This window comes from Colletotrichum costaricense, assembly GCF_030867565.1.
Source record: "Colletotrichum costaricense strain IMI 309622 chromosome Unknown Scaffold_4.1, whole genome shotgun sequence".
Classification (NCBI taxonomy): domain Eukaryota; kingdom Fungi; phylum Ascomycota; class Sordariomycetes; order Glomerellales; family Glomerellaceae; genus Colletotrichum; species Colletotrichum costaricense.
The window spans coordinates 2,633,613-2,661,491 of record NW_026848233.1 but is presented as its reverse complement, the minus strand read 5'-3'; the positions used below and the strand labels follow the sequence as shown (position 1 = coordinate 2,661,491).

At 38.0% G+C, this 27,879-nt stretch overlaps 6 protein-coding genes across 6 annotated transcripts; 2 read left to right on the top strand and 4 right to left on the bottom strand.

Moving 5' to 3' along the window:
• Nucleotides 1–152: 152 nt before the first annotated feature.
• On the top strand, nucleotides 153–567 carry CCOS01_04945 (uncharacterized protein; the record flags this gene model as incomplete). Its single annotated transcript, XM_060453126.1, has 4 exons — nucleotides 153–260; nucleotides 318–332; nucleotides 391–494; nucleotides 552–567. The coding sequence occupies 4 exons, from the start codon at nucleotides 153–155 to the stop codon at nucleotides 565–567; spliced, it is 243 nt and encodes an 80-aa protein (XP_060317084.1).
• Nucleotides 568–1,018: 451 nt separating this feature from the next.
• CCOS01_04944 (methyltransferase) lies at nucleotides 1,019–2,247 on the bottom strand (the record flags this gene model as incomplete). The annotated part of the gene is made up of 3 exons (XM_060453125.1): nucleotides 1,019–1,049; nucleotides 1,102–1,258; nucleotides 1,377–2,247. 3 exons carry the CDS (start codon nucleotides 2,245–2,247, stop codon nucleotides 1,019–1,021), a joined length of 1,059 nt encoding a protein of 352 aa, XP_060317083.1.
• A 1,323-nt stretch (nucleotides 2,248–3,570) lies between these two features.
• Nucleotides 3,571–4,930, bottom strand: CCOS01_04943 (methyltransferase; the record flags this gene model as incomplete). The annotated part of the gene is made up of 3 exons (XM_060453124.1): nucleotides 3,571–3,807; nucleotides 3,870–4,616; nucleotides 4,718–4,930. The coding sequence occupies 3 exons, from the start codon at nucleotides 4,928–4,930 to the stop codon at nucleotides 3,571–3,573; spliced, it is 1,197 nt and encodes a 398-aa protein (XP_060317082.1).
• A 304-nt stretch (nucleotides 4,931–5,234) lies between these two features.
• On the top strand, nucleotides 5,235–7,060 carry CCOS01_04942 (NmrA-like family protein; the record flags this gene model as incomplete). The annotated part of the gene is made up of 4 exons (XM_060453123.1): nucleotides 5,235–5,365; nucleotides 5,829–6,504; nucleotides 6,556–6,903; nucleotides 6,983–7,060. The coding sequence occupies 4 exons, from the start codon at nucleotides 5,235–5,237 to the stop codon at nucleotides 7,058–7,060; spliced, it is 1,233 nt and encodes a 410-aa protein (XP_060317081.1).
• A 253-nt stretch (nucleotides 7,061–7,313) lies between these two features.
• Nucleotides 7,314–9,225, bottom strand: CCOS01_04941 (serine carboxypeptidase; the record flags this gene model as incomplete). The annotated part of the gene is made up of 3 exons (XM_060453122.1): nucleotides 7,314–8,753; nucleotides 8,810–8,985; nucleotides 9,048–9,225. The coding sequence occupies 3 exons, from the start codon at nucleotides 9,223–9,225 to the stop codon at nucleotides 7,314–7,316; spliced, it is 1,794 nt and encodes a 597-aa protein (XP_060317080.1).
• A 9,873-nt stretch (nucleotides 9,226–19,098) lies between these two features.
• CCOS01_04940 (F-box domain-containing protein) lies at nucleotides 19,099–27,588 on the bottom strand (the record flags this gene model as incomplete). Its single annotated transcript, XM_060453121.1, has 2 exons — nucleotides 19,099–19,126; nucleotides 27,257–27,588. The coding sequence occupies 2 exons, from the start codon at nucleotides 27,586–27,588 to the stop codon at nucleotides 19,099–19,101; spliced, it is 360 nt and encodes a 119-aa protein (XP_060317079.1).
• Between the last annotated feature and the right edge of the window lie 291 nt (nucleotides 27,589–27,879).

Below are 27,879 nucleotides of genomic sequence, written 5' to 3'. Positions count from 1 at the left end.
AATCAAAATTAAAAGAGGTTTAGAATCAGTGTATGTACTGAACGTGTCGTGGTATTTCTTGATTCACAAATCCGAGATCTTTCTTCCCTTTTTGCAGCATTCGAATTCTAAAGACACAGTTCCTGCTGATTCAAGGTCCGCCGAACCTCAAAATGAAGTACCTCACCGCCGTCATCGTCGCCCTTGCCACGTCTTCCAACGCCGCTGTCTGCAATTACGGATGGGGCAAGCCGGCGGGATCAACATGCCCTGGAGTCTACGTAAGTTCAAGATCCTCAAGTCGATCATTGGGAGGCAGCACTAATAATGACTTGCAGCCTAACACATACTGCGTAAGATTTTTGAAGCCTTGACCTTGTCCTTTGCTCACCACATCCACACAGTGTCAAGAGGGTGAAAACATCAAAACATCTAGCAACTTTCCAATTCCCCGAACTTGTTCGTATCCTGGCAACGGACGTCCAGTTCTACAATCGTGCCTTGGTGGAAGAGGTGTAAGTTATCTTTAACTTGCTCGTGTGATGGAGCCAAAGCTGACAATTATGGTCTAGTTCGTCGAATGTGTAGGTCATTGGTTTGCTGCAAATTCCAACTTGGTTGCATTCTAACGTATTTAGTGTCCTTAAATTACTCAACTCAGAAGATTCACTAGGAGCGAGGCAATGACATATATCCTCTCAATGACCAGAAGCCCAAGCCTACCTACTGAAGGTAGTCTCAGAGGATTAGCAATATCGGCTAGAGCAGCAAGCGGGACTATGAGGTTCACAAGCGTTTTCCCATGAGATATCCCTGTTTTATGTAGTCCGAGTGGTGACGGTCGAGAGCAACAGTGGTAAAGAGCAGAAAGAATCACCGTATACATCCGCATATATATACATATATACCCGTACATACAAATGAATAAGCTCCAGGGAAGTCTCATGCATGAGAATGCCGTCGTTATACAACTCCAGCTGGAAGAATGCGGGAAACTTCTAAATGGCGTAAATCATTATCAATGAATGCAACACCTTCGCTATGATGGCTTTTGTCCGTACACGACATGACTGTAAATGACGTCAGTATAGATTTACAGATTGCTGATGATCTGATACGTACACTGGCCAGTATGCATGAATCGCCGTGTTGCTCAAATCCTTTCGAACTTCGGCAAGGAAGACATCAACGCTCTCTCTTGACCATCCGAGAACCCGAGTAAATAGCCCAACACTGAGACCCTCCAGCCCCATCATCACATTTTCGTGGTTCCATGAACCTAGCCACATTATTAGTATCAAAAAAGGTTCATAACTAAATAGCAAGTTGAAAACGCGATGCGGTACGAAAAGCTAGTTTTCAGACGGGCTGAGATATAGAGAGTCTGCTTCACTTACCAAGTTCCTTGTGCCTTGGGTGCTTAGCCCATCTGTTTGTCGGCCATTTGAAGACGACCTCCTTCACATTCACGAACCCCGCCTCACGAAGTTGTCGCTTATAATGTGTGGCTCCACCAAACGGCGTCCCCCGCTCTCCCGTCCCTTGGAAAAGAAACTGGTTCCATTGATACAGTGCCGACTCTTTTGTTAGTGTGCCATCATCAGACATGGCTTGCGCTCCGTCGGCACACTCGAACCAGCCTCCCGGATTCAGATTTGCGAATGACTGCCGGAACAACTTGGGGAAGTCTCGAATACCACCCGTGTTCATTCGGCTGTAAACGAAATCAAACTTTTGCGAAAATGTCCAAGGTTCGTCTTCAATATCATCAATTTGGAAGTAGACGTTAGGCGGAACGTATGAAGGTTGCACCGGGCTCAAGTCCACGCCAATGATAGTCGAGCTGGGGTTCTCGTCGGCAAAGTCAATCGCCCAGATTCCTGTCCCTGTACCGACATCCAAAACCCGTTGCGGTGGCCGTTCTTTACTCAACGGAGATAAATGTAGCTTATCGCCGAGGGTGAGTAGACATAGATTGTGCTGGAGGTCTAGGCGGTCGAGTTCGAGGTCGTCGTTAGGAAATAGATAGGCACCATCCTTGTAGGCATGATATGTGCGGCCATTCTCCTCTCGGTAACGGAGTATGCTGCTGCGCAGGGACATTGTGGAAGGTTGCACCTCAGCGCCCAGGGACGAGTCAAGGTCCGAATCCTCGCCGTCGGACTCGAGCTCGCTTTCCTCATCAACGGATGTTGTCATGGAGATGTCGTCTGGTATTTCGTCAGCCTCCAGAGACGTTGAAGGCTGCGGTGCCGCTGGAGCCGACATCGTTGAAGGGTGGCACGATAGACGATCAGCGGACTAAATCTTCGAGGATGGCGAACCTTACTAGAAATTCGGGGTAGACAAATGCGACGAAAGCTAAAGAATGAAGGTTGCAAGAATTTTTATCAAGCGTAAGAGCCTGTTGTGGCGAAAGTGTTTCTTTTTCTCCTATGACATGAGGTCGAATGAACTCCGCAACGGAGGCGGGAGAACCGATGGAAAGGCGGAAATCGTGGAGACTTCGGAGGAATGTCCGTTCCTGTGGCCCAACGGCGAACCAACACGCATTTGATATCTGACAGGACAACTCGCACCAACAACGAGAGGAAATGCGGAGATCTGATTGGCCGTGAAAGACCCCTGGTAGGCAAACAGCCATCCTGCATATTGAAACGAGGGGTCCAGCCCACGCCCGGCGACTCAAAGATCCCTTTGCTTTCGCGTTGGCTCTGAGTACATGAATCGGGCTGTGGTTGCTTGATTGTTGGATGTTGTTAGGTGACTAAGACAGAGCGTTGGATGCTGGTGGACGCCGGTGGACGCTATACGGAAGCTGTTGGAGCATTGCGGAATGGCGCCGAGCGCAACACGCGCCGGGTTCGGGTAAGATCGTCCTGCGGGAGAGCGGCGTGGAAGGCGGATTGGGAAAACGTAATGTGTAACCCCTCTTTTTGTGCACCGGGGCCTCATGAGAAAATTGGCTCACGGATCCGACCATTTGGTAAGATGGAGTATCAGATGCTTGCGTCAGAGAAACATCGACCGGGTTGTCGGACACTCGTTCACTACATGTAGTGACTTGGGTCGTCGTACCGATCTCCCGTGCGTATTGTTGCGCTGATAGTAATAGCCCTATTTGTGGACCGTCGTCAGAACTTGAAGCCTCTATTCGTAGTTTCATAGGATTCGAAGGAAGAAGAAAGGACAGTGATCTGAGGTCTTCGAGCTCCTCAACACAGTACCTAAGATAGTCATTGCACTGGCAGTAAGTCAGTCTGGTCGCATTCATTTGCGTTGGCCAGAAATTCTCACTTGGATAACACTACTTCAAAGTCAGGGGAACACCGAGAGCTATTTCTCAGATCTCAGTCATCTCACTCACTTTCTGACCCTCCCAAGCGGTGAGAATTAAGAGGACATTAAAAAGAGTCTTCCTGTTGTTTTGGATGTCTCTCGTTCCAAGGAACGCTCTCGCTGATACATCGATGAGCTATGATACGCCAATCCCATGGTTTTCGCTACCAAAGTCACCCCAACTCCTCAATCGGCTCACCAATGCTGCAAAGAGCAAGTGGCCGATGATATCTTTACGTCAACAACTTACTATCATGCCATCGGTTTTCTTCCGGTGACAAACCGATAGCTTGTGATAAGCCTGTAGTCCTTGCTACGGAACTCTCGCTTGACACCCTCCATAAGCACTCTGGCTTGGTCGTGCGAGTAGTTCAGTACTCTCGTGAACAAGGCCGGAGTGTGAGAGTCGACAGACATCTGCATATGGACAAGTTCGCAGCGACCAAGCTCCTTCAATGCCGGGTCTTTCGCCCATGGACCGATGGGTATCTGTAAATAGCGTGAGCACGTCTCCTAGGGTATAGGCTTAGCTGTTAACTGAAAACACTTACTCTGTAAACAAGTTCCTGGACATCCTCGAAGCCGGCATCAATCATCCACTGTTTGTGGTATCTCGCCACGTTGATTTGCTTCCCGTACATTTTGCTTGCCTCGTCTAGCTTGGTCACCCACTCCTTCGTCCAGGGCGCTCTCTCATAGCTATCGTCGTCGCTGAAGATCCATGCATCGTACTCTTGCATTTCAACCCATCCGCCTGGCTTCAAGCCACCCATGACACGGTCGTAAAATCTTGCCCAATCAGAGGACGTTCCGCTGAGCGCGCGGCCGTGAATATAGTCGAAGTGCTCCTCCTCACGGTATGTCCACTCATCCTCGTAATCATCGACATGGAATTTGCAGTTCGTGGGAACCCATTCCGGTTGAATGGGCGAGAGATCGACACCGTATACGTCAGCCGTGGGAAATTCATCTGCCATCTCTATGGCCCATATTCCCGTCCCTGTACCGAGATCGAGGATCCTCATACCAGAGGCCGCCGGATCCTCTGGTGTGGGGAGTGGCGCGGTGTAAAGCTGGCCTCCGAGGAGGAGACGCCAGATGTGGTGCTGCAGGTCGAGTCGTTCTTGCTCTTGATCGTCATTGGGAAGCACGTATTGCCCCTCGCGGTAGGCGTGGTATCGCCGCCCGTTCTCGTACTGATAGTGGAAGATGGAGGATGCTATGGAGGCCGTGTAAGCACTGCCAGCATCGGAGCCGTAGGCCGAGTCATGATCCTCGTCAGGGTTTGTAATATCGGTCTGTAATACGGGGGCACAAGGTAACGTTAGTGCACATGGCCTTGCCTCAAGTCCCAAGGGAGTCTCCAAAGGGAGAAGGACCCTGGCGGTGATAAGCTTACGTCGACTTGGAGCGGCGTCAAGGTCTGATCTGCCGCCGGATTAAGCAAATACTGGATACTGGTCGGTGCTACGGCACGGGGAGGTGTCGTCGCTCCCGTGCTGCTAGTCAAAGGGGTTGGTGTTTGGACTGGACCGGCACTAGAGGGGGTCCCGGTGGCCGGTCCCGAGTCCGCGGTACTGGAACCGCCGGTAGTTGACGGACGCGACGTCATTGGAAAAGGGAGCGCGTGATCGGCAGGCCGTCTGCCGTCAGCCGTCTGTTCCCGGTGGGAGAAGTGAATAGAGAGACGGGAGTTTTGAAAACAACGGTTTCGCTTTTCCCCTGGACAATTTGACTCTGTTCGAGAAACAGACGAGGGCCAAACTTTAAGTGTCCCCCTTGGAATGGAGAAGCGGTAAAGTAAAATGTCACCCCACGGTAGGAAATGATGGATGAATGCGGATCGCCCGGGAACCCAGCTGAAGAATAATTCTGGGAAAAGCCTTGCACATAAAGCCCCCTCCATCATCACGCCAATGAGCTGCCGGGGTCGTCCCCTATTCCGCTTCGAGCGCTACGTCCGTGCCGCCCCCGTACGTTACGACCCCTTCCTCTCAGCTGCCAAACCCACCATGGTATCCGCTCCCGATCGCCATCGCCATGTTCGGTAAGGCTTGTGAGCACGTTGTGAGCTTCATGGCAGTTTGATGAGCCAATAGCTGAAGAGTTTTGCGAGACAAGGAGCTCCACCTTCATATCGACTCTAAGATATCACCTCATGTATCCGAACTCCGCACATCGCTTAAGTATGAGACTGACTTAGTGGCCTTGATTTAGTCTCTCTTAGTGACACTTATCTCACACTAGTGTCTCCTCCAGCCGAGGGGAAGCGGCATGTTTCTGGCCCGTCACGAAAGCGGCGGGGAATGGGCCGCAATGGAGTGGTCAATGATTTTCTTTTAGAGCCTCTGGAAACAGAATTTGACCACTTTTGATCCCACGATCTCAACATTTTCTAGAAGTAACTCACGGACGTCGGACTGCAGCAAACTCATCTGATGCTGTATTAGCCGGAAGCTTTTTTTGTACCTCAACGATTACTACATCTAACAAGGCATTCAACCTAAAAGTCTCTCCTGGTTTCATCACGTTACTATCCCACCGGTCAACTCACCGCCTCTCAGTCTTTGCCACGGACCAACACTGATGACAATGTCCCAAAAGCTCATCGTCGTCGTGGGCGCCACGGGCAACCAAGGCGGCTCCGTTGCTCGCCGCTTCCTGGCCGCTGGCTACCGCGTCCGCGCTCTCACCCGCGACACCAAATCCACATCCGCTACTGCCCTTTCCACTCTCGGGTCCGATGTGGAGCTCGTGAGCGCAGACCTTGAAGATGCCGCCTCCATCGAAGAAGCTTTCAAGGGTGCAAATGTCATCTTCAGCGTCACAAACTACTGGGAACCCTTGTTCCGACCAGACTGTCGCATGAAGGCACAGGAACAGGGCATTTCCTGCCGGAAGTTCGCGTATGATGTCGAGTTGCGCCAGGGACGGAATATTGTCGATGCTGCGGCCAAGACAGTGGACTCGCTTGACAAGAACGGGTTTTTGGTTTCAACATTGAGTCACGCTGAGAAATGCAGTGGTGGGAAATTTAAAGAGCTGTATCACTTTGATTCCAAGGCTGAGGTGTTTCCTGGCTACGTGAACGAAAAATATCCCGAGCTCGCGGCGAAGATGTCGTGCATCCATACTGGGTACTTCTACACAAGCTACAACATTCTTCCCAACTCATACTTTGGCAAGGTGAGCCACTCCCCCTTATTGTGACCATCAACATCTCTAAAGCGTCATCAGAACTCCGATGGCACATTCACCATGGCGTTCACAACCTCCCCTGACAAGCCTGTCCCGCATTTCTCCCCTGTCGATGATATGGGCAACTTCACCTACGCCGTTTCCCAAATGCCGCCCGGCAAGGCTTACATGGCCGAAGGAACAACTGCCACTTGGCCCCAGTTCCTAGAGACATGGGCAAAGGTAAATGGAGTACAAGCCAGCTATAAGCAAATTACGCCAGAAGAGATGATTGAGGCGACTGGAGAGCGCGACACTGGTCTCGAAGTCGCATACATGTTTTCATATTCCTCGGACCCAGGTTACGATGGCGGCATGGATTTGCTGACCGCAGCTGATCTTCAAAAGGTGAGAGCTGCAACCCTCGAACCCGTGAAGAATGAGGTGCTTTATTTTAAGGACAGAGAATTGACTGCTAATTGCATAGGCTGGTATTGATTGTCCCATGACGACTTGGGAAGAATGGTCCAAAAAGAACGATTGGTCTCCCGTACTAGACAAATGATGGCCGCACGGGTTCATACCTGAAGGATATGTGCTAGACTTAGATCCGATTTAGCAATCCGACACTCTTGAAACTTCTGATTTTCCTGACTTTGAACAACTAGAATTATATTTATCGGCTGACTGAAACGCATTGCGAACACCGCATGTGTTGTGTAGGCCCAGCAAGTTTCATTTAGTATTGTGGGTTTAGAGCTCATTCTTCTTACGTTTATCCTTGTTCTTGAATCCGAAAACACCAACATTCAAAACCATCAAAACTCCATGTATACTGCGACAATAGTTGCTAAAGCCATCGCAAACATTGCTTGACCCCCAGCTGCAGAAACCTCTGACCCCCTGCTCCTCACCGGTTGGGCGCCTGAAAGTTGACCCCTTCCAGGTTCCATGGATTGCGGGAACATCAAGACTGTACCGTTACCCGCATCTCCCACAGGAGCTGTTGTGTTAGGATCGATAGTGAACGACGTGTTCGTCGACTCGAAACCTTCACGCCTCCCGACCAATACTTCGACACTGCGGAACGCCACGGCAGGGGCATCCTGTGCGAGGAAGTGGCCTGATGTAGATACAGCCAGATATGTCAGGCCTCGCTCCGAGTGCACTGTACCCATCACACCAGCGCCGGCCAGCGTCTCGGGGTCAGTGTTGGTGTGATAGGGCACATAGAGCGGTGCGGTGGGCTTCTTTTGGAAACCCATTTGCCCTCCCCAGGTCAAGTTCTGGATCGTGAGAAGTGTACCGTCGTCAATGAGCACAAAGTCCTTGGTGCCGTGTGCGAGAATGACATTTCGTGTCTTGTCGATTACGTTGGGTAAGACTGGTTGACTTCCCGGCCCTTCGTCAATGGAGTTGTCGGTTTCATTGAAGAACACGGGTGTCTCGGTGCAGAAGACCCATTCCTTGTCCAAGGGAGCATTGATGGCTTTTTTGACGTCTTCTCGGTTGAAGTAGACTGGTCCCGCCCCTTTTGGCCTGTACATAGAGCCGTCGCTGAATCCAAGAGGGTCGTACTTCAACGGGCAGAGATTTGTGATAGAATAGACGCTGAAGCAAGGGGTGATCTCTGTCGCAGCCTCCAGAATCATGGTCCAGGTGTCGCACTCTGTCTTCACGTTGCCATCCTCATCTAGGCCCGGCATTGTCGCAGGCTGTTGTCCGGCAGGAGGATAGACGAGCCATTTGCGCATGTAATCGGCATAGCCACACTTCTCATGTGCATCCTTTAGCGTCTGCCTGAATGTGTCGTTGAAGGCGAAGACATGCTCCCATCGATCCACGAAGGGAACTGCAGGAATCTCCTCCCCGATGCTGTCGACCGAGTACGTTCCGTCAAAGATTTGCATACCGGCAATATTGAAGTAGTCCTTGTCATTGCTGTCAACCATGGCGCTAGCAATGTAGGGGCAGTACATGCCGCTGTACGAGGATCCCGTAACATAGACCTTGTAGCCCTGCATGGCAAAGGTGTCTACAAAGTTACGCCAGAAGCCGAGGAACTGGCGGGCGACATCGAATTCGTCCTTGGCAGTGGGTGTACCCTGCGAAAAGCCTGTACCCACAGGCTGGTCTACCCAGACGACGTTGGTGATACGATGCCAACTCCATTTGTTGCGGATGGGCTTGAACATTCCCGGCTGCCAGAGCATTGGGCCGTTTTCAGAGAGGAGTTCTCCGGTAGATGAACAACCAGGCTGGCCATACAAGTTAGTTCTGTTCGAGTCCCGGTCATCATATAGCATAAACTTACACCACCAGTCAACCAGATCATGATCTCCTTGTCGGCAGCCTGACTCTCGGATGGAAAAAACCAGAAGTACAGCTTCCCGGCTGTGTCATTGTTCTTGTCGATGTTGAGTAATCCTGCATAAGACTCGCCGACGTCGAAGTCAACTTCGGGAATCTTTGTTCCATTGACGACAAACTCTAAGAGCAGAATTGTTAGATTATAGACCACGTCGAACAGTGAGTGACATTTATCAACGCACTCTTAGTCTTGTCTGTGAGGAACTTAGGTTCCCCTTGAGCCTTGTTCACAACATTTTGCTGGTAGTCGGCCTTTGCGTTTGAGTACTTGGGCTGGTTCAACGATGGTTTGTACTGTTTCAAGTTCAATGTCGCAGAAACAGCCACAGGAAGCAGCAAAGCCGCACGGAGCCAGTGCATATTGGGATATATCGGGAGGGCGGAAATTAAGGGTTCGTCGATACCCTTCTTGGCTTGTCGTTGATGATTACAGCATCACCCTCGACAAGTCTAACGGTCAAGCAGGTCGTGCAAGACGTGGGGAAAGGCAAGGCGGCTCTGCACCGGACTTTAAAGGAAGAGAAACAAAGAGGTGCCACCATTTAAGCATTCCTCGGAAAGGCGCGATGCGTGTTTCAAGATGGGTCCTGTTGGAGGGGATTAAGCTTGGACGCTGATCCCGATGAAGGGAAACGCACATCAGTGTCACCTCAACTCGGTTTCGCCCGAGCTTAATTCACTTGGCAACGGGCCGCTAGGTTTGGGGAGAGCTAGTCGAAATTTGGAAATAACGAGGAGGTTCTGGAGCTTGAAAGGCTATAAGGATGGGAGACCCTTGATGTATGACCGGTGAATCGGCTTGATTAGATGGTTGTCTCTGCTGGAGGGTGATACAAGGTGCACACAGATTAGCTTCTCTGTTTATCAAACCTGAACCGTTTCGATAGACGGCAGACGCCGACTTTCGCCTGAATTGGATTTACCACTTTCGAAATGTCTTCACTAAAATACAGGCTGGTCTTGAGACTCGTTAATATTTTAGCCAGAGACGCGTTAGCTGGATCGCATGCTATTCAATCAATGAGCCACTCTTGGGGGCGGTAGAGCTCAGTCCAATTTTGCGGATTGTCCACGAAGAGATCGGCCAATTGATCATCCCGTCGGGAACTAAGAAAACCTACGTAAACCCAATATTGACCTTGTGGTTCTGTCACACCTGCTCGGTGACGGAAAGTAAACCAGTCGGCCTAATATAGCATCTCCTTCCTCTGAAGTCGGCCTTTTCAGATTCGTACTAGTTTCCACGTTTCTCATGAGCTTATTCTCGCCTTGCCATTCGTAAATCCCCCGCTTGCGGCCATGCCGTGTTACAATCTTTGCCTGGCGACGGATCAAAGTTCATCGCTAGTCTTAGATCAAATGCCCTGCAATAAGATGCCATAGTCATCGGCTTGGGTGGTGTTGAAGAGCGTATAGGTGTCTATAGTTCTATTGACTTTCTTTGACTCCTCGAAATAGACACCTGAATCCGCTCATTTTAGGATGTCCTTAGTAATCTTGCCTTACTTGTCCGCTGTCTTGAGTGGATCGAAGGTTCCTCCCGCACTTCACTTTTGGACTGGAATTCATCGTCACTACACATTTCTATAGATGATACATGTGAGATTCTCGCCTGCCTCTGCTGGCAATTGCAACATCCAATTCTATGTAACTTAAGAGATACGTTTGTTGGGGTTGTGAGGTGCAGGTCGGCGCACAGCAGCGGGGGAGGTTTGCTTGAGGCCAGTGTGTCACGAAAGTCGACATGGAACATCTGGCACTACGCTTCGATAACAAGAGGATGGCCATGGGACTACCCGTGTCTTATCGGAGAGATATCATACCGACTTCAGAGCAAGAATTGAAGGCAGGGCCAACGGTTCATATAAACATCTCGGAAGGGCAAGCAAACAACGTCGTCTGATTGGGCTCTGGCCAACAAGGCAAGATGCCAAAGTCTAGTCGCCTCATGCACGCGTCGCCAGAGACAGATTCCACAAACATACATGTGGAGTTTGAAACTTCCAGGGCCATCGTAAGGGCTTAAGATTGCAATCTATCGATACCTGTCACTGATTCGTTCGCGAGCAATCGTACTTCGATAGTCAGTCTGGGGATCTCTCCACAGTGCTTAGATTCGTCAATTGTAAATATTTTCAGCATAACTTATGACAGTAGACGGGTAAATGACATCAGTTGCACTTAGTGTTGGTGTCGGTAGTCTTGGGTATTCTTCCTGCAAGTGTAGCAGGTCTTGCACTGGCCAGCGTGTCTACAGAGATCTTAGTTCAGGTAGATGAGCTGAGAAAGACTGATTGGAAGGACCAACAGGATCATAGTGTTAGTGAAAAGAAGTTTCTTCAATAAGACAAGTAGCCTTCTGGTTTTGGCAACCAGTCTTCCGTCTTACTCTTCCGGATTGAAACCCACACAAAAGATACCAATTTGATCAACAAAAGGGCGCTTATCCTTAAGAGTTCAGCTGTATGATTGCAGACAAGGTACAAGATGGCGATGGTATGGCCGGATCTGAGGGAGTTGTCAATGTTGTTTTTAACTGAGCCCCTGATAAACTGCATATCTCGTGGCCTTCACTGTCGCAGACTGTGAGCCGAGTGTTGCTCTCGTCGACAAAGATGGTTTGGATCTCGGTTAGCATGCACTGGTGATTGTAAATGTTGGGAGAGCGTGAAGACATCTCTTCAAGGCCTGGGAAGGCGCTCTTGAATATGAAGTTGGCAACTTTTGGCATTCCGTTTCGAATGGTGCGCTCGTTTGAATGCTATATGGACATGTTTTGCTTGAGACCCTCCCCGAGTATCAAGACTTTGGTGATAGTGACGCCTACGAAGGCAAAGCATGGATTACACGTCAGATTCCCGGACTTAGTACTCTGGGCATAGCTGGGCGTATTTATCCACAGAAAACCTCATGCCAAGCCATTAATTATTTTGAAAACAAAACCAAAAGCTAAATCGTATGCCGCCGACCTGATGTTAAAATTTCCACCTCAAAGAGACTGGCCCGAGAACTCTTTGTCAGGCTGAAAGCATTCTCCAGAGAGAATTCTTTCTTATGTGAGCCTTCAAAGCATGATGCCTTCATACACGCATATCATCTACCTCTCAACTGAGATGGGCGTGTTATGTTTTTGTTTGAAGTCATCTATGAGTCTCAAATGTCTCTAATATCAAACAAGAGTAAAATTGCCGTCGGCCTGTTACCAACATGTAATGGCATTCCCGAACCCTTTTCGGTAGAGTTTGGGTATCCCTAATGATAGTACGCACATTCATTCAGGCGGTTCTAAAGTAGGGGACAGGCCTTCTCGTAGGTATTAGACATTAAGTCGACCCACCCCCTTTTAGCCACCCCCCCCTTTTAGCTACCCTATTAAACATAGTATTAAAACATCGCTACTAATTATACTTAATTAATTAACTATTTTTTATTACTATAATAATATAATTATTATTCTCCCTAAGTAATTCAACTTTTATAAATTAACTAGGACTAATTAAATAGTTATTAAAGTCCTCCTAAGCTTTTTATATATCTTAAATATTTATAAACTTAATATTTAGGTTTATTAATATACTCTTCTTTTTTTATAGTCTTAATTAGTTAACTTTAGTTTTTAAAACTCGAATATAGTACTAAGATATTACTAAATAGTAGGTTTATTTACTAAATACTTTTTTTATTTTTTTAAATAATAATTATATTATAAAAGGAAACTTAAGGTAAGTCGGAACGCTACTATATTAGCTTAATTAACTAAAGACTTAATATAAAAAGGGAAAAAATAGAATAGTAAGTAAAAGCTAGCGAGCTAGCCCTTTAGGCCTAGCGGTTTAGCTCGTTACGTAACTATTAAGAGCTTAGCTTTATAATTTAAAACTAAGCTACGGGGCCTATAGGGCTTTAATACTTATTATTATAATATTACCCCCCCCTCTATACTAAAGGGCGCTATTTATAATATTAAAAAATAAACCTTTAAATTACCTCTTAATCTAATAAATCTATAGCCGTAATTATTATTATTATATTATTATTATCCTATAGTAATAATAAGTTACTAATTATAATAGTTTTTATTTATAAGTCTAAGTTCCGTAGCGGGCCCTTAGTAATTAAGTACTAATAATAGAACGCTTAGAGCGCTATTAATATATATTAAAAGCTCTTTACGTTATACTAAGTTAGATTCGTATTATACCCTTTCTAATCTACTTAGTATTATAGCTTTCCCTTATATAAGTATAACTTAATAACTTTAAAAACCTCGTACTCTAGCTCGCCGTTGTTATTAATAATTAATAATAATAAGTCTTAGTTCTACCTAAGTAATAAATCGTTAATAACCTTCTTTAGCTTACTTAAATAGAAAACTAAGTATACTTAGCTATTTATTAATAATTCTATAATCTATATACCCCCCTAGCCGGCGCTAATAATAAGCTATAATCCGGCCTATAGCTACTATAGCTTATTTATATTAGTAAATTTTTAATATAAAGTATTAATAAAAACCCGATTTCCTAGCTTTAAGTTATTTAAGCACTAGTAATAGTTAGTATACTTCTTATATTATATTTAAATAACTTTTATATTACCCCTAGCGGTCTCTTAGGCCTCGTATATTTTTTAAACTATATACTACGCGTTAGTATAATTTAGCTTTTCTTTTATAAAACCGAATTAATAAGTTTACTTAGACTAATTAAAAAAAAGCCGTAGCTAATAACTAAATTTTACTTCGTATAATAATAGCCCCGTAGTCTTACTAAGCTAAGTAATATAAGTAAAGTCGACTATAAATAGCATATCGCTCTAATTATCCTAGTACTAATTAACTAATAGTCTTAACTACTATAAGATATACTAGTTTAGTATTTCTATTTAGCTATCTATTTATAAGTAGTCCGCTATTAATAATTATAACTTAACCTCGCAAATCTTATAAAGCTCTCCCTAGAAGTTAAAAATAAATTAGGGCCCTCGGTCCGATATAATAATTTTTAATAAGCTAAAAATAAATAGCACTCGCTCGTAAAATATTTAGCTTATATCTTTTATTATAATAGTTTTATAATAAAAAATAAATATTACCCTTTTACTTAAGTAGTTTACTACTACCTAAATATTATTAAATCCTTTTTAATTAGTAAGAATAGTTATAAAATCTATAAAAATATATTATTACGGGTAGTCGGGTATTAAGAGCGGTCTTAGTTCTCTTAGGGGCTTATTATGCGGTTTTTATAATTAGTAATAAATATAGTAATTCTATATATATTAATAAGTATCCGCTATTAGGCTCGGCTAATAGTATTATTATTTAATTATTTTTATAACCTTATTATGCCCTAAGTAAGCGAGGAGCTTTTACTTATAGACTTTATAAATAACTATAATATAGAGGTTCTCTTCCTCGGGTACTACGAGCTTCCTATCTATTACTAATAATTTATTATTTTAAATAGACTAGCGTTCGCACCCTTTAATAACTAGTACTCGTATTAGTATAAAAGATACTATAATAAGGTCTTTATTAAGCTTTAAAATCTTTTTTATTAATAAGTACCCTTAAAGTTCGTCCTTTAGTATAAGCGAGCTAATTATAAATTATAATTAACTAACGGCGGTACTTAATAACGCTTATAGCTCTACTATAATATTAAAAAATAATAATTTTAATAATAAGAGGACTTAGGTCTTATTAGCCTCCTTTAGTACTTACTAAATATAAATATCCTCTATTTTCCGTAATAAGGTATTAGCTAGTACGTTCTCCTTCCCTAAGTAATAATAGATTTAAAAATTAAAATCTACTAATATACTAGCTTAGCGAGCTTACTATAAGTTAAATAAGCACTTAGTTATAAAAAATAGTAATAGTTAATAGTTTATAATAATATCGAACTTATATTTATAGCTTACGAGCTCCGCGCGCTATTCCTCGAGGTATAGTACTATTATTAATATTTTTTTATTATAAATAGTATAATTAAGCTCTATACTACTTATAGTCTTTAAATAAAAGGCTACTAAGTACTATAGCCTATTATCCTCTTATTACTATAATAATACTTTAGTATATACTAAGTTAAAAACGTTAGTTTCTAGCCGCGTTAGTAGCTCTAGCTTAAAATAATAAAGAATAAGTACTAATATTAATACTAGTTTTATAACTTTAAAAACCGTATTATAATTAGTACTAAAGTTAAAAAAAACTCCCTTACCTATTAATTTCGTAAGGGGCCTAGCTAAGTAGCTATAATCCTTTATAAACCTCTTATAAAAATTATAAAACCTAAAGAAAAATTAAATACTTTTAAATAATATAAATAGCTTCTAATCTCTAACTATAAAGACCTTTTCTTTATTAAGTTATATACCCTCTATAAAAACTACGAAGCCTAAGTACTTTATAAAAATAATACTAAACTCGCACTTTTTAATATTTACTTATAAGCTTACTTTTTATAAACAGTCTAGTACTTTAATAACATACTCTTAATATTAGAGGGGGTCGTTAAAAAAAATTAGGATATTATCTATATACGCTATATAAAAGTTATTTAAGTACTTTATTAATATCTTATTTATATATTATTAATATATAGCCGGCCCGTTATAAAACCTAAAGGGTACTATCTTATACTTATATACTTTATAATAGGTTCTAAACGTCGTTAAGTCCTTAGAGGCTAGGTTAAAATAAATATAATAAAAGGCTTATTTAATATTTAGTTTAATAAATACCTTTACTTTACTTAACTACGCGAGGGTCTTGTTAATAAGTAATAATAAGTAGCGGTCTTTTTTTATAACTTTATTAAGTTTATAAAAATTAATATAAAAGCGTAAACTACTATCGTACTTTTTTATAAATAGCGTTAGTAATATAAAAAGAGTATTACTTAGCTCGATAAATCCCTTTTATAAATACTTTAATAAATAAGCTTTTATAGCCTCTAGCTCCGGTACTAACTACTTATATAAAGAATAGTAAGTTAGCTTCTCTTTATTACTATCTAAAAGCTCGATTTTATAGTTATATAGCTTATAAAATATTAGTATATTACTAACTACTTTATTAAAGACGTTAATTTAGGGCTATAAGTACTCTAATAAGTTTATTATTATAAGGTTATAAATAACTTAGTTATTATTATATAGGGGGTCTACCTCCTCTTTTTTATTTTTTATAATATAGTTTAGTTTATAAAATAATATAGAACCTATTTTAATATCGTTTTATTATAAGTTCTTTTTAAATATAGGAGCGTTAATAAAAGTAATATTTATTTATATTATTACTAAGTATAATTACTACTACTTAGCCTTATTTATAGGGGTAATAGTAATATTATTAAGGGCGCATTCTATTTTCTTTATATTCTTAGCCTTATTTAACTACTATATCTAACGGGCTATTATTTTTAATAAGCGTAGTAATATCCTAGTTAGTATACCCTTTACTTGCTATTACTAAAGCTTTTAATTATAATAAGTTATATTTATTTTAAATAAGTCTTACTATTAATTAGCATCGATTTAGTATTATATATTAATAACTTCCGGGGTATATAAATCCTTAATATCCCTAATAATAATAAAGGGCGTCTCTTATAATAATAAGTCCTTAGGCTATATTAGCTATTAATAGCGAATATTAAAGTTTACTTCGTAATATTCGAACTACTTCTACTCTAAGATTAGGTTATAATAACCCGTATTAAGTTAAAAAAAGGGTACTTTAAAAAAGACCCGTTAATTAATATATAAGTTAGTAGTTTATATTACGCTAGTATTATCTAATCGCTCCTTATTAAACCCGGTAATAAGGATTAAGTATAATAATTTATAAAATAAGGCCGCGTAAAACTACTATAATAAAAAAGTTATATAGTTATTTATAAATCCGTACTTATTAACTCCCGTATTAAATAAGGCTCTTAAATGAATTCTATATTTATTAAATACTAATATAAGCTTTATTTTAAGGGGCTAGCCCCTTACGAAATCCTATAAGTTTATTAAATTAATTACTAATCTTCTATCCTTTTTATATATATCCCCTAGCTAGGAGTTTATTTTTATTAAGGGGTCTAGTTTTTTAAACTTAACTCTATTTTAATAAGGCCCGTAGTAGCGTTAATAGCGGCTATAGTAGTTTTCGGCTTCTTAAAGTAATTTTTAAAAATATATTTAGTATTATTATAAACGAAATAAGTACTACTATCCTTAAGCTTTTAATATAGGGCTTTAGGGATCGTTTTATAAGTAAAAGTATAACCTCGGTCCTATTTAGTATTACTAATACCTTTATTATTTCTACTACTTTTATTATTTTTACCTAAGGTTTAATAAGTCTAGTTAGAAGCCTTAACTATATAGTCCTTTATAAAAAGAGGCTATATCGTATTAGCTAGTTACGTAACGTACTTAGTATATTTTTAAAAAGTAGCCGTATTATCTAAGTACTTCGATATAGCCTAATTATAAAAATATATAAATAGCTTATTATAAAAACGGCGCTTTTATTAAGATTTTAAAAACTTATTAATACGCGCGAGCTTAGTAAATATAAAACGCTTTTAATAAATATTTTTAAAAATAATCGTAAGTATATCTAGCTTATAACCCGCGTTATTTATAATAATCGGGCTAATATAAACTAACTTAAACTCGTAGAGTAACTACTTAGCTATAATAATCTTATTAAAAATTAGTATTAGGTATATAAACTCCGTAGCGCTACCTCTAATTTTATTAATAATATACTCTAAGTAGTACTTATTAGTATTATAGTTAGTATTTTCTAAGCGCTTCGTAATATACTAGAGCTAGTAATCGAACTTAAGGCTAGTATTATTATTAATAAAGACGGGTATATTAAGTATTTTTTAAGAGCCGTAGGGGATAGAATAAGATAAAATTAGAGTAGTTTTATAGCTACCCTACGTCTCTAAATATACTAACCGCTACTCTAAAGTACTAAGGGTAGTAATATTTTAAATAAAACTAGCCTAAGAACCGTTCTTTAATTATTCTAATTTCTTAGTTATAGCTATATTATTAATATAAGCTTAAGTAAGGGCTTTTTTTATAATATAGAGCTTTATAATAATAGTACGTATAAAGTTAAGGTTTTTATAAGTTATTATATATAAGTACTTAGTACTATTACTTAGCTAGCTAATAATAAAAGCTAGGACCTACTCTAATTAGTACTAAGTAATACGTATCTTTAGCTACTATTCGATCTATTTAAATAGGGTCTTTCTATTATTTTTAAAGTATAGTTCTTAAATAAAATCGACGTTAACGTACTACTTAATATTCTTTTTAAAAAAGATATTGTTACGGATATAAATAAATAAAATAAGCTAGTTAGTTACGTTATTAAAGTACGCTAAATAATCGGCCTAAGTAATAAAGGGTAAAAAGCGTTTTACTAACTAATTAAATAGCATAATTTTAAAGTTAATTATTAAAAGCTTAGCGCCTTTATTAAGGTTTATAATACTTTATTAAAACTCGTAAAAATAGTAACTTTATTAAAAACTATTAATATAAAAAGAGACCTAGCTACCCTAGCTATATTCTCTAACTATTATATTTAATAAAGGGGGTATATATTTAAAGAGTATTAATTACGCTACTTATATATAATTAATTTAGTTAGCTATTACTTAGCTCTCTCGTATATATAATAGATTCGGGGTATAACTAGTAATAAGACGCCGATAACTTAGCAACCGGTATACGGATCGTATTACAAAAGAACTTTTTAAAAAGCAGAGCCTATATAAAGGACTCCGTAAACTTTAGTCTTATAATATACTTATACCTATATTATAGCCTCGCTAGTTAAGTACTTATAGCCTAATTTTTTATAATTCTAAAGCTTCTACCTTTACGAAGTAACTAATATAAGTAATAATAAATTATAAAAACGAACGGAACGTTAATAAAGCGACGCTTAGTTATTAGTAAAGAGCCGTTAGCGCTAACGAGCTATAGCTATTTAAAATTAACTATTTAACCCTATTCTATCCGGGGGAACGAGCTTACTATAGGGCGAGTCCTACCCAAACGCTAGCGTTTATAAAAGAGCTAAATAAAAAAAATAATTAGGGTAAATTACCTTTATAAGCTAGTTACCCCGCTAATACCCCGAGGACCCTATTTATTATAAACGGGGCGTTTATTAATAACCAATTACTAAATATATAAGGTCTAGGCGCGTATAAAAGCGCGGGTAGTACTAAAATAGCTAGTTTAGTAAACCCTATAAGCTTAATAATAACCTATTTCTATAAGACGATAGAAATAATAGTTAAAAACTAAAACTAAGAACGGCGTTAATATAAGGAGCTTATTTAATAGCTTATTAAGTAGCCGGCGACGTATCTAGGTTAACGAGAATATAAAAAGCCTCCTTTTTATAACTATAAACCGATTAAAAAAGAATTTACGAGTACTTAAGTAGTAAACTAGATTATTATTATAGAAGTAGGTAATAATCTTCGTACGGAAAGTACTATAAAATAGTATATTAAATAGGCCCTATTTAAGATATCCCTATTACTATAAACGTAATAGCGTAATTACGAAAAGAGCCTCTAAGATCCCCTCTCTTAGGGCAACTTCTTAGCGTTCGTTCGCTAATAGTATATAAACCCCGAGATATAAAAATAGAAATATTATAGAGAGCTAAGAATAAAGAGGCTAAAAGAGGGTTAGACCCCTACCTAGTTCCTTACTAAATAGTTAGCGATTTATTATAACCTAAGTATAAAAAATATAAAGAACTTAAAGGTAGAAGTATACTAATTCTTCTTTAAACTACTATCTTAGCTATAGGACGACTTAATTCGTTATAAAGTCTTAATTAAAAAAGTACGCGATATAGCCTACGAAGCTAATAAACTATAATTATTAAATTAGTAAAAAGGCGGTAACTAGTTATAAAAAGATAGTAAGAAGAGGCTATATTTATTATTAGAATAACTACGTTAAATATCCCCTTTTTATAAAAAAAAGAGTAGGGAGAGCTCTAAGGGGCTAGGCTCTAAAGACTTGCTAAGAGTAATATTATAAAAGCTATATAATAAAAATACTCGCGCCGAGCTATTATAAAAACGTCGTAGTAGTAATATTAAGTACTTTATATATAATAAGTTAGACTATATATTTAGTAAATACTAAAAGAATAAGTCGGGAGGTCGGGGTAATAATAAGCCGACGTACCCCTAATCGAAACTAACGTTAATAACTGTCTAATAGGTTACTACCGAGCTAAGAGTTATAAAAGTCGACTTTTTAAAAAACGAATAAGCATAAGTAATATACCTAATATACTTACGCTAAGTATTAAAAAGGTATTAATAAAAATAATTACGAAAAGTAGGGCGATAGTTCTATAAGGGGTCGCTAAAAAGCTAATAAAAGTTAATATAAATATATATTCCGAGATAGATATTATTAGTACTAAGCTTATAACCTACTTAGGGTTAACCCTAGCTACTACTATAGCCCCTTTATTAAGGGATTTCTAAAGTAAAGCCGTAAGCTAAGGGAAGGCCTATTAGTTAACGCTCTTTTTTATTAACTATTATAAATAGCTAAGGAAGATTTAGTAACTATTTGCTATAGTTAATAAGGATAAAAAAATAGTAGACCTTTTATTATTATAATTATTAATAGGCTAGGAAGGTATTTATATTAATACTATAACGAATATATAGTTATATAAGCCCATCTCTATTACTAAACTAGAAGTAATAGCTCGCAATATTATTAAAAATTATAAGAGGGCTTACGTATTATATATCGCTATTATAAAAAGTATCGTAGGGATAATAAAAACTAAACTATAAAGAAGTCTATTACTAAAACTTTAATTAGAGGTAGAGACGTTTAACGAGTAGTTAGTAAAGGGACCGTAGTTATATAGCGGGGTAGAATACTTAATTAACCTAGTTCTAAGTACTAAACCGCTATATAGCCCTATTTATTTATTAAGCGAGAAATAACTTAATAAGCTTCGTACATATATTACTAAGAACTTAGTAAACGGTCGTATTATACTTTCGGTTAATAAGGCTAGGGTACTAATCCTATTTATACTAAAAAAGGATAGTACGCTACGCCTCTATATAAACTATTACGGGCTAAATAAGGTAACCGTAAAGAATCGATACTTACTATTACTTATTAGCGAGCTCCTAGATAGGCTTCGCAGAGTAAAATAGATTTTAAAAATAAATATTAAGGATACTTACTACCGTATCCGGATTAAAAAAAAAGACTAATAAAAAATAGCGTTCTAGAGCCGATATAGCTATTTTAAGTATATTATTATACTTTTTAAGCTAACGAACGTACCTACGATATTCTAGGCATATATTTACCGAACGCTCGCTAACCTGCTAAATACTTACTATATAATATATATAAACAATTTAATAATTTACTTAATAATAAAGGAGTAGTATACGGAGAATATTAAAAAGGTCCTCTAACGGCTACGGTTATACGGGCTTTTTATTAAACTATCGAAGTGCTCGTTTTATTAAAAGAGGGTCGAATTCCTAGGTTATATTATTATATTAAAAAGAATCGAAATTAACCCGTTACGAGTACGAACGATCGCCGATTAGAAGGCGCTAGAGTCTATTAGGGATATCTAAGTATTCCTAGGGTTCTATAACTTTTATTAGAAGTTTATTACTAAATACTCGGGTATTATTATACTAATAATAGTATTACTAAAAACAGAAAAGGGGTAAGTAAAGGATTTTTAGTAAACTAAGGAAGTAAATAAGGCGTTTAATTAGTTAAAGGTCGCTTTTACCTTAGTAACCGTACTTATATATTAGAACTTATAACGTATTATATAAGTAAAAACCGACGCTTTAATTAAAGCTATTATAATAATCTTATCGTAATAAGCTAATAGAGAATAGCGACCCGTTACTTATTAGTTACGGAAGCTCTCGGATATAAAGTAATAATAAGCTACGGGTTAATAAGAACTACTTATTATAATAAAAAGACTAAAGTACTAGGCTCATTACCTCTAGGGCCTTTTATAAAAGTTTATAATCCTAACGGACTACTAAGTACTTAAGGGAGTAATTAGCACACTAGCGCGGGACCTTTAAAAAAGGCTCGCGAAGTAAGTATATAAACTATTAGTATTTAATTTTAACTTAAAATACTAACTAAAAAAAATAAACTTAGCGGACGGTCTATTTAAAAAGCTAGATTATATAGAGGGGGAAGTGCTTTATAAGAACGTCCTCTCTATACTAGCTTAAAAGCTACGTCTTATTAGCGAACTACTACTTAACGTTTAGTAAAAGATAATTAGCTTAAAAAGAAAAAATAATATTACTAAAGTATATATTTAAATAATCGAGACCTCCCTTTACGATCCTAGCTAGATATTAACTAGCTCTAGGGATAGGGAATCCTCTCCCCTATATTAATAGCGTACTATAGGGCGTACTAATAAAATAATAATAGTTATTATTATAATAACTCGAGGTAAAAAAGTAAGAGAGTTATTAATAAACGCTCGTTAACGGTCCGGTAAGGATAAAAAGGAGTTAGATAGAGCTAGGGTTATTATATTAAAATAGTATATCCTACGTCCCGTTATAAAAGAGCTTATAAGGGGCAAAATAGTATTTACTTCCCGTCTCTTGTTAAAAATTAAAAAGCTCGTTAGAAGATTATAAGCTAAAAACGAGTTTTATATATTATAATTAGTAAGAGTTCGTATTATAGTTAGCGAGCTAAGAGTATATTTACTTAACGAATAGGGTATATTATTCTTTAAAAAAAGACTCGTTATCCCTTAAGTAAAGTCTTTTTAGATAGAGATCTTTTATTAATACTACGATAATTATAAAATAAGTTATATAAGAGCTACGAAAACTCTCGAGCTAATTTAAAAAAAGTTTTATTAAGAAGATATTTAATAGGATATTTAAAAATACGTTAAGAACTACGAGTACTACTTAGGAATTATAACCCTAAGATATAAGCTATATAAATAGCTATAATTATTATTATTACTTTTATATCTATTTTAAAAAATATTTATAAACTTTATTACGAGGTTATTACCGAGCGCTCGTAGTAACGGCACTAAGTACGACTATATTTTAGTTATTATTTATTATATAATAAAGTTCGTAAAGTTCCTACTTACTATTAAGACGCTTAACGCAGTATAGATAATAAGTATCCTATATAGGGAGGTCGAATATAAGTTCGGTATGCTAGAAAGTATTATTACGGATAGAAATAAGCTTTTTATAAGCGTATTTTAAAAGGAGTTTACTAAAGAACGGGCGATGCGTTACTAACTATTTACTATATATTACCTATAAACGGATAGCTAAATAGAGCGGACCTATTAAATATTAAAAAAGTACTTAAAGATCTATACTAAAGGCTCGCTAAATAAGTAAGTAGCGTAGTTAAAAAAGGCCGAGTTTACGTATAATAATAACCTATATTTTATTATAAAAGTATCCTCGTATATAGTACTATACGGCTACTACCCTAAGTACGTTAAATATATACCTAATTATAAGGCTATAGTCTAGGGGGTTCGTAAAAAGGTCTAAAAAATTAGCGAGATTAGGGCCTAGGCTATACGAGCCTAGGTATAAGCCTTTAAGAGCTAAGTAGCTTATTATAATAAAAAATATACCCCGAAGGAGTTTAATTATAGAGAGGTCGTCGGCCTATTAATAAAGAATATACGTTTTAAAAATAATAAACTAGTACCGAGATATATTAAAGTAACGATAGCTAAAAGGGTAGGTAAATAGGCTTATTGAGTATATTTACTAAAGTAGTATCGGAGAATATATAATATTTTCTTAGTTTCTTAACTCGAACTATAGAGAAATTGCTAAACGGTCGGTAATTAAATAGCGAATTTCCTAGAGCTAGAAAACGAGTAAGATATTTAAAAAGTTAAAGAAATTATTACGAAGTAAGGTAAAAAAGGAAACTTATGTTATCTCGTTAAATAAGCTGGGTAGCTTACGGAATATAATACGTAAGAGCTTATTAAATATCTTAAAAGCGTAGTAGAAGTAGTTAAAAAATTCGAACGTTATAAAAAAAGGATATATATAAAATAGGATAATAAACGTTAAGTTCGTAGCGAAAGGTCGTTAAAAATAAGTTAATTAATAATACTTTATAAAACCCTTTTTATTTAGCCTAGCGTAACTCTTAAAAAAAAGATATAATATTATAACCCTTGGTAATATGTTACTAAAGGATTACTAAGATTTAATTATATAAGGAGAGTAACTTATGTAATACTAATAATAATAATAGCGGCTCTAGTGTATATTTCTAAGGCGTAATAGTTAATAATAATACTATACTTAGTAAGTAAGAAGCGGAGAGGTTTTATATACGTACTAAGCTAATTACTTAGAATAAGACCGTTAATTTTATTAATATTATGACGGGTAAGAAGAAGGTAGTCGAAGTTGCGCAGGTTATTATATATAATAATAATAATAATTCGTAAAGCGTTCGCTACTTAGTTATTACTAGGAGCTACGATAAGAGGCATAACGGGAGTTATAATAAGAAGTATGACGGGAGCTATAATAAAAAGTACGATAGGAGCTATAATAAGAGGTATAACGGGAGCTATAATAAGAGGTATAATAGGAGCTATAATAAGAGGTATAATAAGAGGTAAAGTAGGGGGCGTAGCGCTATTATTATTATTAATAAGTTAGTAATAGCGGACGTTATTTAAGGCGCTATTCTCGTCCTTTAGGTCGAGCTAAGGGGCCTTAGTAATATTAATATTTGTAAAGAACTTATTAATATCGAACTACTAGCTACGACCCGTAGCTTTAACCTTAATTATAATAATAGTTACGTTAAGCTATTATAGAGCTTTTACTTAGAGTAAGAGGAGCGTAATATTAACCGTATCGAGGTTTAAAATAACGTAACTAAGGGCTAAGGAACCCTTATTTATATTAAAAAAAGTAGTGCGGGTAGGGGTTAATAAGTTATTAACGTTAAGATAATAGCGCTTATTACGATACTAAAAAAGAGAATCCTTTAAATCGCTAAGGAGCTTTTTAAAATTATTATCCTCGCGCCAGGACTTATTAAACTTAAACCTAAAATCGTTTAGCTCGTATTTATTACTAAGAATATAATTAGTAATAAAAATATATTTCTTAATAAAAGTCCGAGTCTCGGGACTATAAGAAATAGGGGTAGCGCTATATATAATAACGATATAAATAAGTACTTTATTTACTAAGTACTTAGTAATACGCTTATAAAAAGTAAAGAAATTAGGAAACTCCTAGATATATATAATAATAACGCCTTAAGGAGTCTTTTTATAATACTAAGCTAGAGCGTCGAGGTTATTTTATAAAGCGGTCGCGCGGCTATTATTATAAAAATAAACTAGCTAAAAGTAATTAAAATAAAAAATAATTTTAGCCTAGTTATTAATATTAATAATACTAGCCTAAGAAAAAATCTAAGTTAGTAAGAGGAAATATTTACTAAACGATTACCGACGACTTATTATAATCGAGATTAATAAGTTTAGATACTCGTAATTAGTAATAAGCTCTTAAAAAGTAGCTTATTTAAAATAGATCTTCTTTTTTATACTACTTATTAACGGGTTAGTAATATAAGTAGTAACTTTCTCTTATATATTAATAATATAGTTAAAAGTATAAAGAACGCGGCCGCGCTTATAAGAGTTAAAACTACTCTATACCTTAGTATTATAAAACTTTATAAGGGTATTCTAAATAAATTAAGTAGTGCTATATAGCTCCTTAAGAACTTAGAAAATATTATTAACTAAATACTTTAATAACGGATTAGCGAGGACTTGACGACTTATAATAAAATACTTTTTTTTATTAACCTAATAAATAATATACTTAGTAACGTAAACGCCGGTAATATAAACGAGCTCGTTAATATTATAATATATACTAACTAAGTAATATATATAGGGAATACTACCGCAAAAACTATAGAAGCCTTTTTTAAAATTATACTCTATATTAAGTATATCCTAAATACGCAAAATAGTAAATATTTTAGCAAATACTTAGTAATAGTATAATAAGAAAATTATAATTAAAAAACGATACGGAATTAGAATATTATAAAAAAAAAAGGTATAGTTATATAAAAAAAAATTTATAGAACGGTCGCTAAATAAAAAGGGGAAAAAAAAAAGTAAATACGTAACTAGTAATAAAAAAAAATCTTTTACTTTACTTAATAGCTTAGTAATAATAATAACCGCGAGGTTAAGCGGGCCCTTATATATTACGACGGTTAGAATATTTTATTATAAATACGTATTATTAACTTAATAACTAGTTAGCGCGCTATTACTAAATAATAATAATAAGGTATCCGTTAAATAATAAGATAGGAGTAATACCTTATTCCTAAGTAAAAAAGGATATTATTAATGTCTTAAGGAATCTATTATGAATAACGACGTTAATAGCTTTATTATTAGCGTTAAAAGAAGATATTATATAATAACTTTAGGGACTAAAGTTACGTAAGGGGGGAGTAATTATAATAAATTTGGGGTACGACCGGTAATAGGATGCTAATAACTTAGCGACTAGTATATAGATCGTATTACAAAAGAACTTTTTAAAAAGCGGAGCCTATATAAAGGACTCCGTAAGCTTTAGTCTTATAATATACCTATACCTATATTATAGCCTCGCTAGTTAAGTGCTCATAGCCTAATCTTTTATAAAAAGAATTATATTTAAATAATTTTTATAATTATTATAGTAGTTTAAAAATCGTGGGTAGGGTTTTAATACGGTAGTTGGGATAGAGAAATGGGGTGGCTAAAAGGGGGGGGTGGCTAAAAGGGGGTGGGTCGACTTATTAACAAGCTATATAAGTGGAAATGTACTTAGAATAGAACCGAACCAGACACGTTCTTTGTCCTCAGCCAGTATGTCATCGCGTCATTGAGTCTGTGAAAGAAGAAGAGGCTCTGTATGCACTCGCGGCCCACGTGACGAACTCTGCCATCCAAAGCCAACAGAAAGCAATCGGTATCAGGGCAATCAACACCCACCATAACTCTACGGTCAGCCGTCGCCTCAACCAGCGTGAACACCTCGCGCCAATCTTTCGTCGATGAGAACACACGGAAGTGCCATAAACTAGGCAGCCAAGTCCCGGCCTTGACTCGCACTCCATGTGTTCACGTCGCCTTTGCATCAGAAGCCTGGTCCAAAGGTTAGATAGAAGTAGCAGGTACGAGACGATGAAAGGCAAAGAAGTAATATCAGGATAGAATTCTGGAACAACATACGGGACACTGCCTCTACAGAAACGTAGGTCGCTGCCAAGGTCACACCGTTTATCGTTTGGACACTCAAGATGAAGCATGCGGCGCTCCATCAGCCACTCAACCTTGAGTCGTACGCCCGTGTCAACGAGGTAGTAGAAGTAGCTGCTGGTGTGTTTCAGTGAGAGGGCGTCGGGGTAGATGAGTTGCTTGGAAATGAGAAGGTGGATTTCTGCGGGCAGATCTGTGAAACCGGCGAGCTGGGTGCGGTCGGAGGCCTCCTTGTCGGCAGACCGGAGCGACCTTTCTGCTGCCGGCGCCGGAGTGGGTCGTTTACGGGCGCGGATGGGTTCCATTGTCGCGGGATTGCGATAGGCTAGCTGCGGATTCGACGTTGGCAGATACGGATGTGGGAGGAGTCACCAGAGTTCTTCGTTGTATTTGTTTCGCGTATTTCTTACGTTCAAAAAATAGGAAGGCTGTGCGTCAAATGATGATTTTCGGGGAGGAGGATTAGAAGGCAACCTATATAGCAACAGAAATCCTGCTGCCTCCGAGTGAGTGTTTATGGGGACTTTGAGGCGTGGCATGTTCCTAGCGTGTCAGACACGAAGTTTCAGTCCGTCCGTCACCAGGAATACGTTGCA